This window comes from Notothenia rossii (assembly GCF_949606895.1).
Source record: "Notothenia rossii genome assembly, chromosome: 9".
Taxonomy (NCBI): Eukaryota; Metazoa; Chordata; class Actinopteri; order Perciformes; family Nototheniidae; genus Notothenia; species Notothenia rossii.
In genome coordinates this window covers 67,996,531-68,011,951 of record NC_136907.1, presented here as the reverse complement: position 1 = coordinate 68,011,951, position 15,421 = coordinate 67,996,531, and the positions used below count along the sequence as shown (strand labels likewise).

The 15,421-nt window shown below is 38.7% G+C and overlaps 3 protein-coding genes across 6 annotated transcripts; 1 reads left to right on the top strand and 2 right to left on the bottom strand.

Annotated features, from left to right (window-relative positions):
- Window positions 1–25: 25 nt before the first annotated feature.
- Window positions 26–2,112, bottom strand: ift22 (intraflagellar transport 22 homolog (Chlamydomonas)). The gene is made up of 5 exons (XM_079652518.1): window positions 1,823–2,112; window positions 1,062–1,141; window positions 732–818; window positions 401–603; window positions 26–312 (listed from the first exon to the last, which is right to left on the bottom strand). Exons 1-5 carry the CDS (start codon window positions 1,859–1,861, stop codon window positions 164–166), a joined length of 558 nt encoding a protein of 185 aa, XP_079508644.1. The 5' UTR covers window positions 1,862–2,112; the 3' UTR covers window positions 26–163.
- Window positions 2,113–2,244: 132 nt separating this feature from the next.
- LOC307020869 (outer dense fiber protein 2-like) lies at window positions 2,245–9,425 on the top strand. 4 transcript variants are annotated; one of them, XM_079652510.1, is made up of 17 exons: window positions 2,245–2,327; window positions 2,674–2,848; window positions 3,453–3,576; window positions 3,689–3,820; window positions 4,004–4,078; window positions 4,262–4,333; window positions 4,430–4,546; window positions 4,632–4,817; window positions 4,908–5,017; window positions 5,098–5,233; window positions 5,543–5,653; window positions 6,133–6,237; window positions 6,677–6,835; window positions 7,197–7,297; window positions 7,660–7,822; window positions 8,462–8,587; window positions 8,699–9,425. In XM_079652510.1, exons 2-17 carry the CDS (start codon window positions 2,685–2,687, stop codon window positions 8,870–8,872), a joined length of 2,055 nt encoding a protein of 684 aa, XP_079508636.1. In that variant the 5' UTR covers window positions 2,245–2,327; window positions 2,674–2,684; the 3' UTR covers window positions 8,873–9,425. The 4 variants fall into 4 exon arrangements, with proteins under 4 accessions (XP_079508636.1, XP_079508637.1, XP_079508635.1 ...); XM_079652511.1 differs by having other exon boundaries at window positions 2,310–2,331; XM_079652509.1 differs by lacking the exon at window positions 2,245–2,327 and adding an exon at window positions 2,352–2,576.
- Window positions 9,426–12,090: 2,665 nt separating this feature from the next.
- LOC307019592 (CCN family member 1-like) lies at window positions 12,091–14,655 on the bottom strand. The gene is made up of 5 exons (XM_079650599.1): window positions 14,482–14,655; window positions 14,182–14,389; window positions 13,746–14,096; window positions 13,085–13,290; window positions 12,091–12,958 (listed from the first exon to the last, which is right to left on the bottom strand). The coding sequence occupies exons 1-5, from the start codon at window positions 14,521–14,523 to the stop codon at window positions 12,659–12,661; spliced, it is 1,107 nt and encodes a 368-aa protein (XP_079506725.1). The 5' UTR covers window positions 14,524–14,655; the 3' UTR covers window positions 12,091–12,658.
- Window positions 14,656–15,421: the final 766 nt, after the last annotated feature.

The following is a 15,421-nucleotide window of genomic DNA, read 5'->3' as shown; positions in this document are numbered from 1 at the left end:
AAAGTATTTACATGGTGTTGTGGAGGATTTCATGCCATTTCCTGACAGCCAAGATATATTATTTAAATTTAAATAATTTAAATCGTTTATATCTTATACTTTAACAAAGATTGCAGATTCAACTAAATATTTAATCAAGCTGCATATTTTATGATTTTTGCTGCTATGTAATGATGGACATCTCCTCTCGTTCTCGACTCTCCGACATTGTTTTAACAACACTTCCTAAGTATTTGCAGAAAGCTTGCTTCACATCCTCAGGCTCCTCCTCCAGGTTGGAGTGGATAAGCGGCAGTTGGCCTAAATGTGAGGCTGCATTGAAAAGAATGAACATATTAGCACAGAAATAGTACTTACAATAACTCCTACAACAGCTGTGGCAGGCTAGCAGTGGATATACCTAAAGGGAGCCGTCCATCTTCCACCACGCTGCCGGGCTTGTGGTGAGCAATAAGTAAACACTGGCTTTCCTGCAAGCTCTGAGAGGAGATGAACATCGAGTACCACGTCTCTATTTCCTTTAGGTGACTTGGGACATTAGGATTAAAAATGATCACCACACCGCTGGAGTCCTTTATTATTGCAGGCCAGCATGTCTCCAATCTGTGAAGAGAATATATCATAATACATTATTAAAAGCAATTATGAAAAGTAATTTGAAATATGTGTTGCCTGATGGTATGGGGATATTAAAGCCTTTAGCCATTGAAAGAGTTTGATATTTAACTTACTTAAAATCTCCTGAACAGTCCCAAAGTTCAACATCACATTTATCATTGTCGTGACTGCCTTCAGCTTGTGATTCAAATTCCAGTATCCTTTGAACAGTTAGAGATACTTGTTAACAGTAACAGCAGAGTACAGCTGCAATATGTTTTCTAACGTCAGAAGATAATTACAGTCAAAGCTAAAAAGATAGGATATACCCTTCATCATCCAACAACGAAGGTAATATATTTTAGACTACATTTATAAAATGACACTCGTAATATTCTGTCAGATCATGTTTTCCACTTTCTTGGGTAATTGGTGTACCACGGCAAAGTTGACAGTGTTTGTACCTTACTCCTTGTGTCGGTCTGTATTCACCTCCAACATCTGCTGTGTCTGAGAGAAAATTAGCAAGAACTGTTTTCCCACTCTGAAAAAACAGATACATAAAACAATTCTATTAGCTACAATCAACACAGGTGATACCTAAAACAATAGATGCATTTTGTTTACATGTTACAGTAGCAGGACTCTATCTTGCCATACTACCCCTTACAATGTATTAAGTCATTGTTTAAGTTTCAGTGACACCTCTGCTTTTTCCTACATTGACCGGTCTGAGAAGGTAACATTTTGAATGTATATTGTTTTGCAGAAAAACGTTTTCTTAAGTCATTTTAATACCACAGTAGGAAATGCATAGATGTGCCTATAAATACAATTCAAGAATATAAAGAATTCATTCAAGAAAATTGAACAGATTAATACTATAGCTCTCATATAAATACAGTGAATTTAAAAGAACATTTCCTCTGAAATGTAGTGAAAGTACAAAGTAAGATAATGTAGATGCTGTACAAGAATGATTGCCTTAACATTGTAATTTAAGTTACAGCCATTACAGACACTCGCAATCACTGATTATGATTAAGCTTTGCAGACTTCGCAACTAACATAAACAAACGCAGACAAGCTGGGTACATTTACAGCCCATACACAGAGGCCCAGGTCTATGCAAGCATACAATATGTACGCCTATCCATGGAGTTACCTATCCACATTTGACACTACAAATCGGCTACGTTACAGTAGGGAAATATCTTCAACGTACCTCATTGGGACCAATAAAGAGAACTTTTGCTTTAAACATTTCCAGCCGCCGAGCATAGAGTTAGCTGCACAGCTAACTCCGACTGAACTGAAGAAGCTCTGACAATGCTATATTACGAAACCAACTTAAGTAAAATAACGTCCCGTTTAACTATCAGTATATTTCTAATCAGTGTTATGGTTGGTTTTGAGTTTCACGTAACAAAAGGTACAACATGTTAATAATCTTGGTAACTTGATGTTACCAGAAGATGGTTGATATTCCGTGGCAGTAAACTTCCTTTTCGTTTCTATGGTTTCAACAAGTCTCTTTGCTCATTGGCTATATACTACTTTAATCAAATGTAATCCCACCCATTTTCCTGTTTGAGAACAAATCAGGAGCAAGCAAAAGAGTCTACGTCATTACGTTGCCTCAGCACTAACCAATCAGAATCAATCATGTTAGAGGGCTCTTCAGTTTGGAGTAGCGTTGTTAATAACCACAACCGACATAAGGCAAAAGCGTAGGTACTATTTACATTATTAGTGGCTCTTTGTCTTGAGAATTTACAAACGTTTAAATATATTATACATGTTGTTAATGTCTGTGGCTCTACTTGGTAGAATCAACACATCGTTGCTGTCGTTAGTATAACGCATAACGTGAAGCTAAGAACCCACTAACTGTATGTTGCCATGGAGGAGGCTTAGTCAGCTTGACAACATACTCTCACTGTCCTTCATAATACTTTGCAATCCAGAGACTAAACAGTGTAAATAAGCACATTTTAAACGTTTTGTTTTTGTGAACTAACTCGCTGCCCTCCTCAGGATATGCAAAGTAATTTACACAGTGTATTATTCTCTCAGTAGTAAGAGGCATGTCTCCAGAGGATGAACTCCATAGTGCCCCCCTTGGTTTCAGCTCTACCAGGGATGATGGCACTCTGAGCTGTGGAGATCTAGCTATCTCTCGTGAGCTGGGGGGAAGAAGCAAGACATGCAACAGTTCCCACACAAGAACCCCAGAGGCGGACATCAACTGGTGAGGTCCTATGATTGCATGTGATTACATACAGTCCCAATGTGTGAAACAAACCATCCATTCACTAGCAGCCACAGCCTTACTGTTCTATTCCACTGGTTTTGATGTGATGATTATTTCACATGTGTACTGCTTTTACACGTGCATGAATAATCAATTTATGAAGCTTGTTCAACTCCACTAAATAGTAAGAAGGTTAATAGTTTGTAACTTGATTTCCCGTGCTCATGTAAACACTATATTCCCAATCTGTTCATAAGCTTGAAAAACCTCATGAATGTGTTATTTTACACGTGAAATTCACTATGAGGATTACCCTAGTTATTATCATATTGTATACATAGTCATACATGGATTCTCCCAAAAACTGATCATAAACAGGTTATTCATGTCTATGTAAACTCACTCTATTGCTGACTGAATTTGTGAAAACGCTTGTTTATGTCTGTTCAACTTTAAACTACTTGAGTTGTGACAAAACTATTCTGAAATGTGATTGTGTGCTCACCTTCCAAAACATTTCCCTGTGTCAATTTACATTTCAACTGCCCTTCTGTCGTCCTTTTGCATCTACTAAAAATCACTTTTCCGTTGTTTGGTTTAGTTTTGGAGACTCTGCCGATGGAAAAAGCCCCCTCCTGAAAACACTGATGGACGCAGAAGCAGCTGCTAACTCTGCTGCCATACAACTTGTGTCTTTTAAAGATGCCATGGAAGATGAATTTTCCGTATGTTGGTTGCAATTTCGCATATACCAAATCCTGTTCTTACATGGGCCCTCCATGTTGAAAACCCTTACACTGCCTTCTATTCTAATACATTTTTCTCTTGCACTTTAAGGATTCAAAACAGTCTGCCATGGATAAGCGCAGAATAACAAGGCAAAGAGGACTTTTGCTTGAGAAGTTGGAGAATTTTAAAAGAATAAATAAGTCTGTCCGACAGAAACTGAAACAGCTCCAAGATGCAGAGGTTGGTTACAATACTTGCAACTTGTGTTTTGCCCTGGGTAGTTATGTCATTGGTTTTATATGTGAAGTTCTAGTTTTTATAAATTAGCTTTAAATTAACAACTTGAACACACATTTCTTAGAAAAATGTCAAAAATGTGTTTCTCATTTTCCTAATCGTTATATTTTGTGTCTTTACATTCAGGCTTATCGAATTGATGCGGACAAAAAAACGGACATCCTGTTGAAGAAGATCACACAGGCTGAGAGTGAAAATGAGGTGATACCTGTTTTTTGTTCGAGTACCGTTAAAGGACCGGGTCGATAAGCGGTATCGATAAAAGTAGTAGTACCGTTAAAAGCTTAACAATACCCATCCCTACTAATATAGCATAATAACTCTCAAAGTGGGAAAATTCCTGTCTCGAATCATTTGCTTAATGATGTCATTTTTCTCCCAAAGCATTTAAAAAGACAATTGAGTGAGACAGAAAGAAAAATAGAAGACATGATGAATCTGCGGCGAGAAGACCAGGTAAACAGATTGTTTCAGACGTGGTTGCAGACTCTAAAAATGCAAAGGAGGCAGAGTGCATGAATTGTAAAAGACTGTTTATACTGGCCTTCACAGGAGAACATGAAGAGTGCAGTTCAAGTGAACAAGTCTGTGGAGGCGATTCGGGCTCACCTGCAGGGGCAGCTGCGCAACAAGGAAGCTGAGAACAACCGTCTGACTGTGCAGCTCCGGGTACACACCCTCACTGCTCTCAGGTGTAACATAATAAAAGGTGAAATATCGTAGCCTTTCCTTATGAGCATGCTGTCTTTTCCAGACTGTGGAGAGAACCATGACTGAGCAAAAGATGGAGATTGATGATCTGAAAGCTTCCATCCCATCTTTGAGTGAGAAGGCAGCAAAGGACAAAGACTCTCTAAAGAAAGCCTGCCGGGCACAGAAGCAGAGAGCTGAGAGATTTGAAGCCGCTATTGAGAAATGCTATACACAGATGCGTGAAAAGGTACGAAAATCTAAACTAAAATAGTATTTTCTATACATTGTCACCGTTTATAATCTTGCTTTGACTTTCGTTTTCTCGTTCGGCATACAGGATGCTCAGATAGCCAAGGCCCGTTTAGAAAGAGACTCCAGGAGACAGCAGAAAGAGCAGGAGTCAGATGAGAGGGACACACTTGGAGTTCAAATAGAGGTGTTGAAAAGGTCAGTCTCTTTTATAGTGTAAATCAATACACACATTTAAATAATGGATTAATAATGTGTACTTTCAACAACAAAAAAAGCCAAGTTAAGGACATGACAGCAAGGCTGCGGATGGACAAGGAGGAGCTCACTGCAGCGAATGAAACTGTGATGCAACGTGTTGAAAAACTCAGCGCTGAAAACGGAGACCTACACGTCAATAACACGACACTCAAGGTACACGTTTCAAAACAGCTAGCAATTGAGAATCATTACTAAAAGACTCTGTTTATACTGGTGTTCACTTTGAAGGCACTTTGAATTTGCCTTGTGTTGAAAGGTGCTATATAAATAAACGTATCTTGCTGTTATAAGTTATATTTCCTGCAATCAGACTTTTAGTAATCTGCGGGAAGCTTTCAATCTGTCACATTTGTCTATTTTGTCTGTCCTCTGTGCACCATTGTGAAGCTTTGAAAACCTTCATTCATTGTTTCTATTTATTTGTTTGTCCATCAACGTAATGTAATGTTGATGTAACTGCAGGTATCTGTTGCTAAGATGGAGCAGCAGCTGGCTGAGTGTGAGTCCGCCTTGATAGAGGAGAAGGTTTTGTCTCAGGAGAGCAAACATCAAGCCGCACAGTGCCAATCTCAGGTGACATCAAGTCGTCCATTTTAGAGTTTAGTTTTAAGCTCCAACCGGGAAGATTACAATTCCCTCTGCAGAGTTTTGCTCTTTAAATACATTTAAAAAAAAGATAACGATCTCAAACACTCCATTTGCAGTAAACATTGTCCTAACTTAAATCCACATTGCAAGTGTTTTTAGCTGTATATATTTCTGTAGATTATGAATGCTGGGGAAACTTCATCACACATCTGACCAGGGAACACAGGGGGGGGAAACTTGACCTTTTCTGAAATTAGAAGTATTTTGTGGTTTCCAAACATACTTTTCCATTTGTGTTAAAAAAGCTATTTACAAGAAGGACGTCATACCGACATTTTAGTCATTAATGTAGTCTGTTGATACACCTGAATGAGTGATTCATCAATACATGACTAGTTTTCAGTTATTAGTTGAAAAGAGGCCGACAGGTTTGTTCACATCGCTCTCTGCTCTGTTTGTTCTAGGTCTCAGAGCTGCAAGCAGAGTTAGATGAACTGAGGATACAATATGCAAACCTTATAAGAGATACAGAGAAGACACAATATGGAAAAGATACAGAAGTAAAGAAGGTAAACTCCCGCCTCTCCATATACATTTATATTTGACGATTAGAATGTTTTTACGTGGACAAAGCCTTAATAAATACCAGTATGTTTATCGAACAATATGTATAATATTTGAAGACTAATAATTTTTCCTTTTGTTTTTTTATTAACCCACTTTGTTGTTTTTGTTTGTATATTCAGCCCTTTAGCACTTTCTCCTCCTCTTGAATGGCTGCAGCAGGCTGTTAAATGTTTCTTTTGTTGTGTAACATTTGTTGCCCCTGGACTTTCTAACTACTAAACTTTCTCCAGTAAAGTTGCGCTTCAAAGAACTAACAACTGCGAGAGCTCAGTCAAAAGATAAATCTCAGAAAATTCTGCTTGTGCTTTAAGTGCGACCGCCTACAAGGTTTGTTGAATTACTAGGCTAATGTTTTGTGTGTTCCCCACACTCCCTCTGGAGGTGAGGCAGGAGCTGCAGGGGCGCGTGGACAAACTGGAGCGTTACCCCGAGTTACTGAGCGCAGCCGAGCAGAGTCTCTTTGAGTGCCAGGAGAACCTGCGACGCTCGGAGAGGAAGTGCTCAGAACAGTCAGAGTCCGTTAGACAACTGCAGGTTAAGGTGTGCAACGTGAGCTGTGGTGGTCAGCATGTATACATCCATACATCTGATTAGTGTACGGTAGAGCAACCCCATGATGCATCCTGTTCTCTGGTCCTGTTGTGCGTTTGGTTTTTTGTGTTTTAATACCCTCTGGTTGCAATCATCCCTACCTACTGTACGTATCAACTTGTGAGTGCTTTGTGCTGTGTGAGGCCTTCTAAATCCCCTACATGTTTCTATCGATCAGCAATGGATGGATTGGTGTCACATTCACATTCAGTGTTTGAAAGGTTGCCTCTTGTGCAGTTTTGCATGTTATCTCAAACCCTCTTTTCTGCTCCATTCAAGTGAATCTGAACTCTATATTTTGCTTTTACAGATGGAGAGTCAGACACAATTACTGACATCCTCTGTGGAGAGGAAGGAGTCCATTGTTGATGCCAATTCAAAACTGCAAGAGACGGTGAATTCCCTCCAAAAGTAAGACATCCTCTCATGTAAATAAAAAATAGGAGTATCACAATATACAGTTTTTGTCGATAACAGTGATTTTTTTCTTTTTTAATATGGAATTGATATTGTGTTTAAAATACATGTATACTTTTATATTGTCCAATAAATTAACATATTTAAAAAAAGATTTACACTAGTACAGTTATAGCACATTAAACAAAGATGAATTTGACGGATCTTAACATTTGTATTTTCTAGAAATATCGGGATAATACTGTCATCGTGGGCTAATTTGGCCGCAGTAATCGATATTGGGAAAAGCCTCATTTCAAATGTTCGTGTCTCATTAGTACAGATTGAGGAAAGTAAATGATTTAATGTGTTTGCAGGAAGATGGACAAGCTGCAGCAGGATAACCTGGAGCTGGTGAGGAGGCTGGCAGCTCAGGAGGAGGGTCTGAGCTACAGCAGCCGGCAGCTGGACCAGCGCTCCTCAGAGAGCCAGGCCCTCAGCCGGCAGCTGGAGAACGCCCTGTCAGACGTCAGGCTGCAGGTACAACAGATGAGGAAGATCGACAACACAAAAATCACTGAAGAAAAAGAAAGCATTTAGTGGTTGTCCTATTAAGTGTCTTACCCCTGATGTTCCATTTTGAATGTTTAACCATATAAACAGTTTGAAGCTTTAAAATGATTATTTTATGGTAAACTATTTATTGGCATCTACTAGGGCTGTACCCGAATATCCAAATATTCGTTCATTGGAGTACTATTCGGGTTTCAATTTCGTTATTCGGATATTTGTTTTGTTTGTTTTTTCCCCGTTTCTTTTTCAAATTGAATTTATTGTAGATATTACTTTTCTCCGTTAATCTCCGTCACGTTCTATCTATATGGCGCTGGTTGTTTCCAAAGCAACAACAACTTCCTGTCAACAACGCTACCTCTCCTTCAAAATAAAAGCATGTCCATAAATAGGAAGCCAAGCCAAATTACACTAAGACATATACAACTGCAACGAAAGTAACAAACAGAATGCGATATCCTTTTCAATTTCAAAGAACACAAATAGAGCCTGTATAGCCTATCTAGTTCCTGAATTGTCTATATTTTTCTGTGCTTGCTGATATAACAATCAGTTTGACATAACTTTAACCTGGCACAGAGATCTAAATGTTTTTCCCTTGTCCAGGTCAATAAGGTAAAAGGACAGGCTGTCTCCAGAGAAGAGATGCTTCAGGCCAAAATCCTCGAGCTGGAATCAGAGAAGAGCAGAAGAGATAACGAGCTGAGGAATATACGTCAGAGCAAGCTCACTGTGAGTGCTGCTTCGGAGCCCTCGCGCTCATATAATACTGAATTCTGACTTGATACTACCTCTGATGGGTTTTTGTCGAGTGACTATGAGTGTCTGTTTCTTTATCTTCAGGCAGAGAAACGGTTTGAGGTTCGTCTGAAGGACCTGCAGCTCAGCCTGGACCAATCAGAGAGCCACAAGCAGAGCATTCAGAACTACGTAGATTTCCTCAAAAACTCGTACGAGACCATGTTTGATGAGGGACTGCAATCATCATGTTTTGAGTCAGCATATTTTCTAAAATGATTAAAGATTTATTTGCTTGCATTTATCATTGTTATTTATTTAATTTGTGTACTATAATATTTATACATTCTTTTTTGATAAATGTGATTGAAGGCAATACTTTTTTAAATATTCACTTCTACAATTAGCTGACAATCTTGAACAATTTCCTTCCAGAAATCAGGGACAGTTCTTGTTGCGTGGGGAGTTTCTATATCAGCTTTTAGCTCAAAAGACATGACACGATATTGTATGAATATGAACCCGTGGTGCTTCTGTATCCTATTCCCATTGGACAAGTCAGTTCCAAAATATGTTGTGTGGATATTATTGACAGATTTATTTAGAGTTACTCAAAGTAGCCACAGATGTTTAAAGAGTTGTGATGTGCTGCTTTTCTGTGTTTATGATTTTAAATGAAATACCTTGGGGTTTTGGACTGTTGGACTAATAAAACAAGCAATATTAAGATGTGAGGTAGGGCTTGGAGTAACTAAAAGCCACAATTGCCTCACAATTTCTGATATTTATAGACTGATATAATGAATCCAAAATAAAAGCTGTATAACAGTAATGGGCCACAAGGTGGGGGTGTTTTGTTGAACAATCTTTTCACTTCTGTCAAGTGTTTCATTTTACCCACAATGCACTGTGCATTAGTCTTACCTTGGTCACTTTTTAATTGGTATATTCAACATAAAATGTTCTTGGACAATTGCAAGACAAGGTCTATATTTGTGTAAATGGTTCCAGACCAACCTTGTTTTGTTTTTTACATCTCACTCTATAAGCAACTGTTAACCCTTTAACTGCCGGACCAAGAAAAAAGCTATTGAAAAATTATTTGTTTGCATTTTATTATCAAATGGGCCACAAATAAGCACAAACAATTTTTTTTTTTTTGACTGACCACACAGTTTTGTTTTTATGAGCCTTTACCAAATGGTCGAGCTGGCCTTCTATGGTAAAAGTAATCATCATACAGTACAGTATTTGTATGCATCAAACTCAAATAAAACACAAACTCAAATACATTTATTTCTTTTATGGAAAATGAGCAATATATACAACCAGATATATTCATAAAAGATAATAAATTGTAATTGTAAAAAAAAGTAATGTAAAGTGTTTTTCATGATAAAAAAAAGACTTGCTCATCTTACTGTATATGCTGGATTGGCCTAACAGGAAACCACTGGCCTAACAGCAAATGTCTATATCCTGTGTTGGCCTAACTTGCTCATCTGTGTGCAATTTTGGGCTGAATGCCATGCATGAAAGGTGCTATATAAATTATTATCACTCTTTCACTCTGAGACTCATAAGGCAGTACTAGATTTAGTAATATTACCATGAATCTAGCCATTTATTTACCATATTTTATTGGAAAACATCTCTGAAACTCTGAAAAAGTCATATTGCTGCTTACCATAAAAGGCCAATTCAACCGATTGGTTGAGCATATTTTCAAAAAACATATTACACCCTTGTTAAAACTTTTTTTGTGTATCAAGTTATCTAATTATGTTCAGTCTGCCGTGCCACTAAAATATGTCAAAAATGATATGGTTACCTTACAAAAGTGGACCAAAAAGATTGATTCCTTCAACAGTGATTTTTAGCTTTGCCAACTTTCTCAGTTAAAGGTAGCTGAAGGGCTTTCTGTTTGAACCACAGTGACATCTAGAGGTTGTTTTTGCGCATAACATGTCAACCAAAGGGTAGAGCTGGCTGAATCAGATGGAGTTCAACTTTTTTTTTTTTTTTCAACAAGATATCAAGACGCGAAATGTGCTCTACCAAATGGTGGTGCTGGCAGTTAAAGGGTTTTAACCAAAACTAGTATTAACATTTGAAAACTAAATGTAATGTTGAATATAGGTCTGCCAACTTCATGTGTGGTAGAATACACCTTGTTTTCATGAAATATTCCACAGCTTTGACTCATGCCTGGAAATTTGGAGCCCTGTCTGAATGCTTATTTATCTTTCTGATGCTGCACAAAACAGTAATTATAGAAAATAATTATGTGGTGCGTGTTGAGTCCCTTTATGTGCTGATTGTCAGCTGGACTGAGATGAATAATGCAGAAAATCAATAGTTAAGCTGTCAGTTGTGATGATCGTGCCTTCGGGCCTGAAAATATAATTACTAAGAAACCTGCAACACTGGGACGTTTCCAAACCGCTTGGTTGCTGCTTTGCTCTCCTGCCTTTGTGATGGTTTTCATATAAATGAGGCGTAGAAGCACCCATGAGGTCTCTTCAGGAGCAGGATTTACTTGCTTCCAAAGACTTAGTCTTATATTGTACTTCATCTTCTTGCTCTGCTGGTATTGCTTTTGGCCCCGTACTGTAATCAGAGAGGCTCTGATGTGTTCTTGCAGTGGACGTACTGTGTTCCCCCCAGTGAGCAGTTCCCCTCTCATTTCTCAAATACAAAGCGCTATTGTTGAGTTCTCCGTCAGGGGATCAAACCACTTCATCTCTGTGTGCGTCAGTTCTCGTTTTATCCTCTTATTCCCGCTCTCTTGGTCTTGCCGCTTTACAAAGTTGCATTGATCACACTTTAGGAATTTGATATCCCCTTATTGTTTGATGGAAAAAAAAGTCTTACACGTGGCTGTTTGGAATCATGCTTCAGCACCATGACGGACACACCCTGAGCTTATGTGCTTATTAGACTCAAATTATGTGCTTATTAGACTCAAATTGAACCCTGTTCTTCTTCTTTTTAGCTTGAACAATTATTAAAAACAAACAGAGGTCTTACTGTTGCATATAACAGTTTTCTTTGTTGGATGGAGAATTCACATTCAACATCCCTCTTTATATAAAATGAAGCAACGTCAGATCAATGTTTGTTTACATCATTCTGATCTTGAAAGAAATCAATATTAACAGCAACACATTTTACAATTCAGCATTATGTGAAGATGTTCCTCCGTTCTGCATGTGCAATATAAATAGTTTAGATTATTCTCTATAACTTTTTCTTAAAATAATATCCTGCAGCTTGTGCTCAGCATCTGTCCGACATCAGGGAACCACTCTGAAGTTCACATTACACTCATTCCTTTATTCCAGTAGCATGTGGGTCAGCCAGATGCAGCTGAAACAGTAGAACTCATTTCCTATTTTCTTACAACAGACCATGAGAATGTCTTTTCAGATGATTGTATGCATCAAATGATTTTCTTCCCACCCCCCCCCTCAAAAAAAGATTACATTTCAATACTGCAGTGTTTTATGTTTTTATTTGTAAAAATATAAAAATGTGCATTGACAACATTCTAGTTAATTGGTCAAACCTGCATAAAGTACAGTTTATTCCAGCCTTCAGCGATATTTAACCCTTTAGGCAAGTGAGCGTATAAAATGCCAAAAAAATGGAATCAAACCATATCCCATGATATGATATAACAATACATTAAGCAGTATGACATGTATGCAACATTAACCCTTATAAATAAAATGGGCAAGCACAGTAAATCAACAGAAACATGGTGACATGTGTAATGACTTTGATTTAGTAGCTGCCTTTATGTCATTTCAATGTTGTAACATGTCTTGTCAAGGTTGGGTAAAATATGTACAGTCTGTGTATAAAATAAAAGTCAATAACATTTTATTTACATTTAATACTAGTAAGATTTATTTTACAAAACAGCTTCAAAAAAGAAGCAAACCACAAGGCTCCATTGTCATGAAGCAAAATCTGAAAAAATACTGATAAAAAATGTCTCCTCTTCAACCACAAAGTGAAAATGTTTCTACTGTCCAACACTTTTCTTTCACACTTAACCCTTTACATGTTCAGTTTGTGGATATCATTATACAGTTTGTAGCTAGATGTCTTTCCTTTGCTGCCGGAGCAGTTCAGGTCACACTTGCAGGACTCGATCTTCGTCACCATCCTGCTGGTGATCTCCTTGTTTCTGCATCTGAAGAGGACGGATATGGTCTGGGTCCGGTCCGGCCTGCAGCACCGGCCGTCTGAGCAGAACCCACAGAACCTCGGCTGGAACTTCTTCAGACTACGGCAGCCTGCGAGGGACAGTCTAACCGGACGACTGGCCTTCTCTATGTAATTACACTTCTGGTCTTTCTATTGGAGGAAATCAAAAGCGTTTGAAAATGTAATTTACATTTAAGATCTCATTCAACAAGTCATGCCAAGAGTACAAAGTGACATCAAATTGAATCATTCTTAAAATTAGGAAAATGAATGTACCTTTGATCCTGTAAAGGTCATTTGGTTGCATGGGCGGACTTCACAGATCCGAGTCTCTTTCCCCACTCGGCACTCTGAGTTGTTGTTGGTCATCCTGCTGGACTCTCCAGTGCCGCAGGATTTGGAGCAGGGAGACCAAGTTGAGGTCTGAGACACACACCTGACTCTTCTGGATAACATGTGGCCCATTGGGAGGCTCTCAAAACCTGCAAAGAGGGAAAAAGTCAGATTAAAGAAGAGTTTAAAGGCAGAAATCTCATGCACATACAAGTAAATGTGAGGAAAGGCTTTGTTTATATCATAAATCTTTTGATAGTTCTTGCTAAACTGTAGACATAACAAAACAAATGTAAGGTTACAAACTAAGGCCTATTTTACAGGTTCTTTTAACAAAGATTTTGAACTGCACAGTAAAAGCACATACAAACTGTAAAGGCATTGTAAATAATCCATGTAAATATACAACTAAACTACAGAAAATCATTATAATGTATGTTATTTCAATGTATTTTTTCATCATCTTCTGGTTGCCCCTTAGTTTGAGAATGTTGCACTTTGCTTATTATTGTCACGTGCAATTGTTTAATAAAACGAAAATCTCCTGCACAAACATTTCCTTTAGCATCGCCACTATAGAAGGATATTGTGTAAAGCTGCTCACCAGGTAAATAATTAGATTCTCCTTTCCACACAGGAGCCAGCTCATTCATCTTGTTAAGGTCGTCCTCAAACCGTCTGTCTTTGCTGTGCTTTTTCCTGTGTTTGTTCCCAAAACCGCTCTCTGTCTTTGCCTCCCCGTGGCAGGCGAGTTGTTCACAGCACCGACCCTGAACCTTCACCCTCTGGGGCTTGGCACAGCCCAGTTTGGGCAGCGTGAGCTGGTGAGGGCAGAGTGAAACACATCCAACTGCTCCGTCCATGCAAGTGCACTGGTGTTTGCAGTTTGGACGGAATATTTCCCCGTTCTGGTAAATCTTGTTGTTGTACTCACATGTTCTTCCATCTGATTTGGCTAGAAACAAGATAGGGTTTTAAATAAGAAAAGCAAAAAGACACAGTGGGTGAATTCACAAAAATAAAAGAAATCATTAAAGTACCTCGACAGATGCCCTTAGCAGAGCCATATCCTGCTCCAAAGTTGCACTCCAGTCCCTTGGTGTGGTCACATGGCTGTGACTTGCTGCAGTCTTCAAAGAGCTGACGTGCACAGACTTTACAGCATCCACAGTCACCCAGCATGACTCCTGCTGCACATCTGGGAGAGTCAGCAGGACACCGGCAGTCCTTCGGGCACAAGGCTGACACCTGAGAGGAAACATTTCTGATTAAAACGTTGCTCCAAATCTGGTCCTCTTTTAACAGCTAAGATTTTGAATGAAAAGTAATTATTTCCTCACCATTTTGATGCAGAGGATCACAATAACAAAGTATTTCAACATCTTCAGAAGAGGAATGTAACTTTCCTGAGTAAAGAAATCTGTCTATAAAACACCAGACCTGGCAGTGAGTGGTTGCTCTCCTTCTTTTCAAGTCCACATCTCCTTTTATACCCTCGGAGCAGATCTGACGTGTGCACGGGCTGAAGAGGTGTCCAGAAACTATGAGAGGAATGCTTCCCCATGAGTCCTCCCATATGACACCCCCCCCCCCCCCCCCCTCCTCTCTCCTCCTCTCGGTGAGCCAAGAACCACCCAGTGTATCCTCCATTATTTCAGGGCTTCCTCTCCAAAGTAACCATGTTATTATCATTTCTTTATATCTGTTCTGTAATCATGAAGTTACTCTTCTGCCATGAGGTAAACCAGTGTGACAAAACACTATAAATACAAGTGGCCTCCAACTCTTTCTGAATTGGAAATAGATCATTATTTCAAACAAAGCATCACATTGTTTTCTGCTATGCACTTAACTTAAAATACATTTTAACTGGACATTGTATGTGTAATTATTTTAAATATGTGGACATGTTAAAGTTATCTAATTCTGTTTTTGTTTTTTTAATTGTGTTTATTGATGTATCGCTGGTTTTGTTCGAACTTTTCTGTCAGGTATGAGACTGTACTTGCGTAAATAAAGCATAAAGAAAGGAACAAAGTGTACTGGTGTGGTTAAGCAAAGGACAAAAAGAATACTTTCCCAGAAATATCAGCCTCATGCATGGGAGCAAAGCCCCACAAGGGATTCAACATCGGGGCACCACAAGTTTGGACATAAATATTGAAGGAAAGCTAAATATTTCTATGACCAACTGGATTTTTATCTTGGTGGGAGCAAGTGTTTAGACTGCTGCACGTTGTCTGTGATCGGTGTTTGTATTCTCTAACCTCACAACTAGTG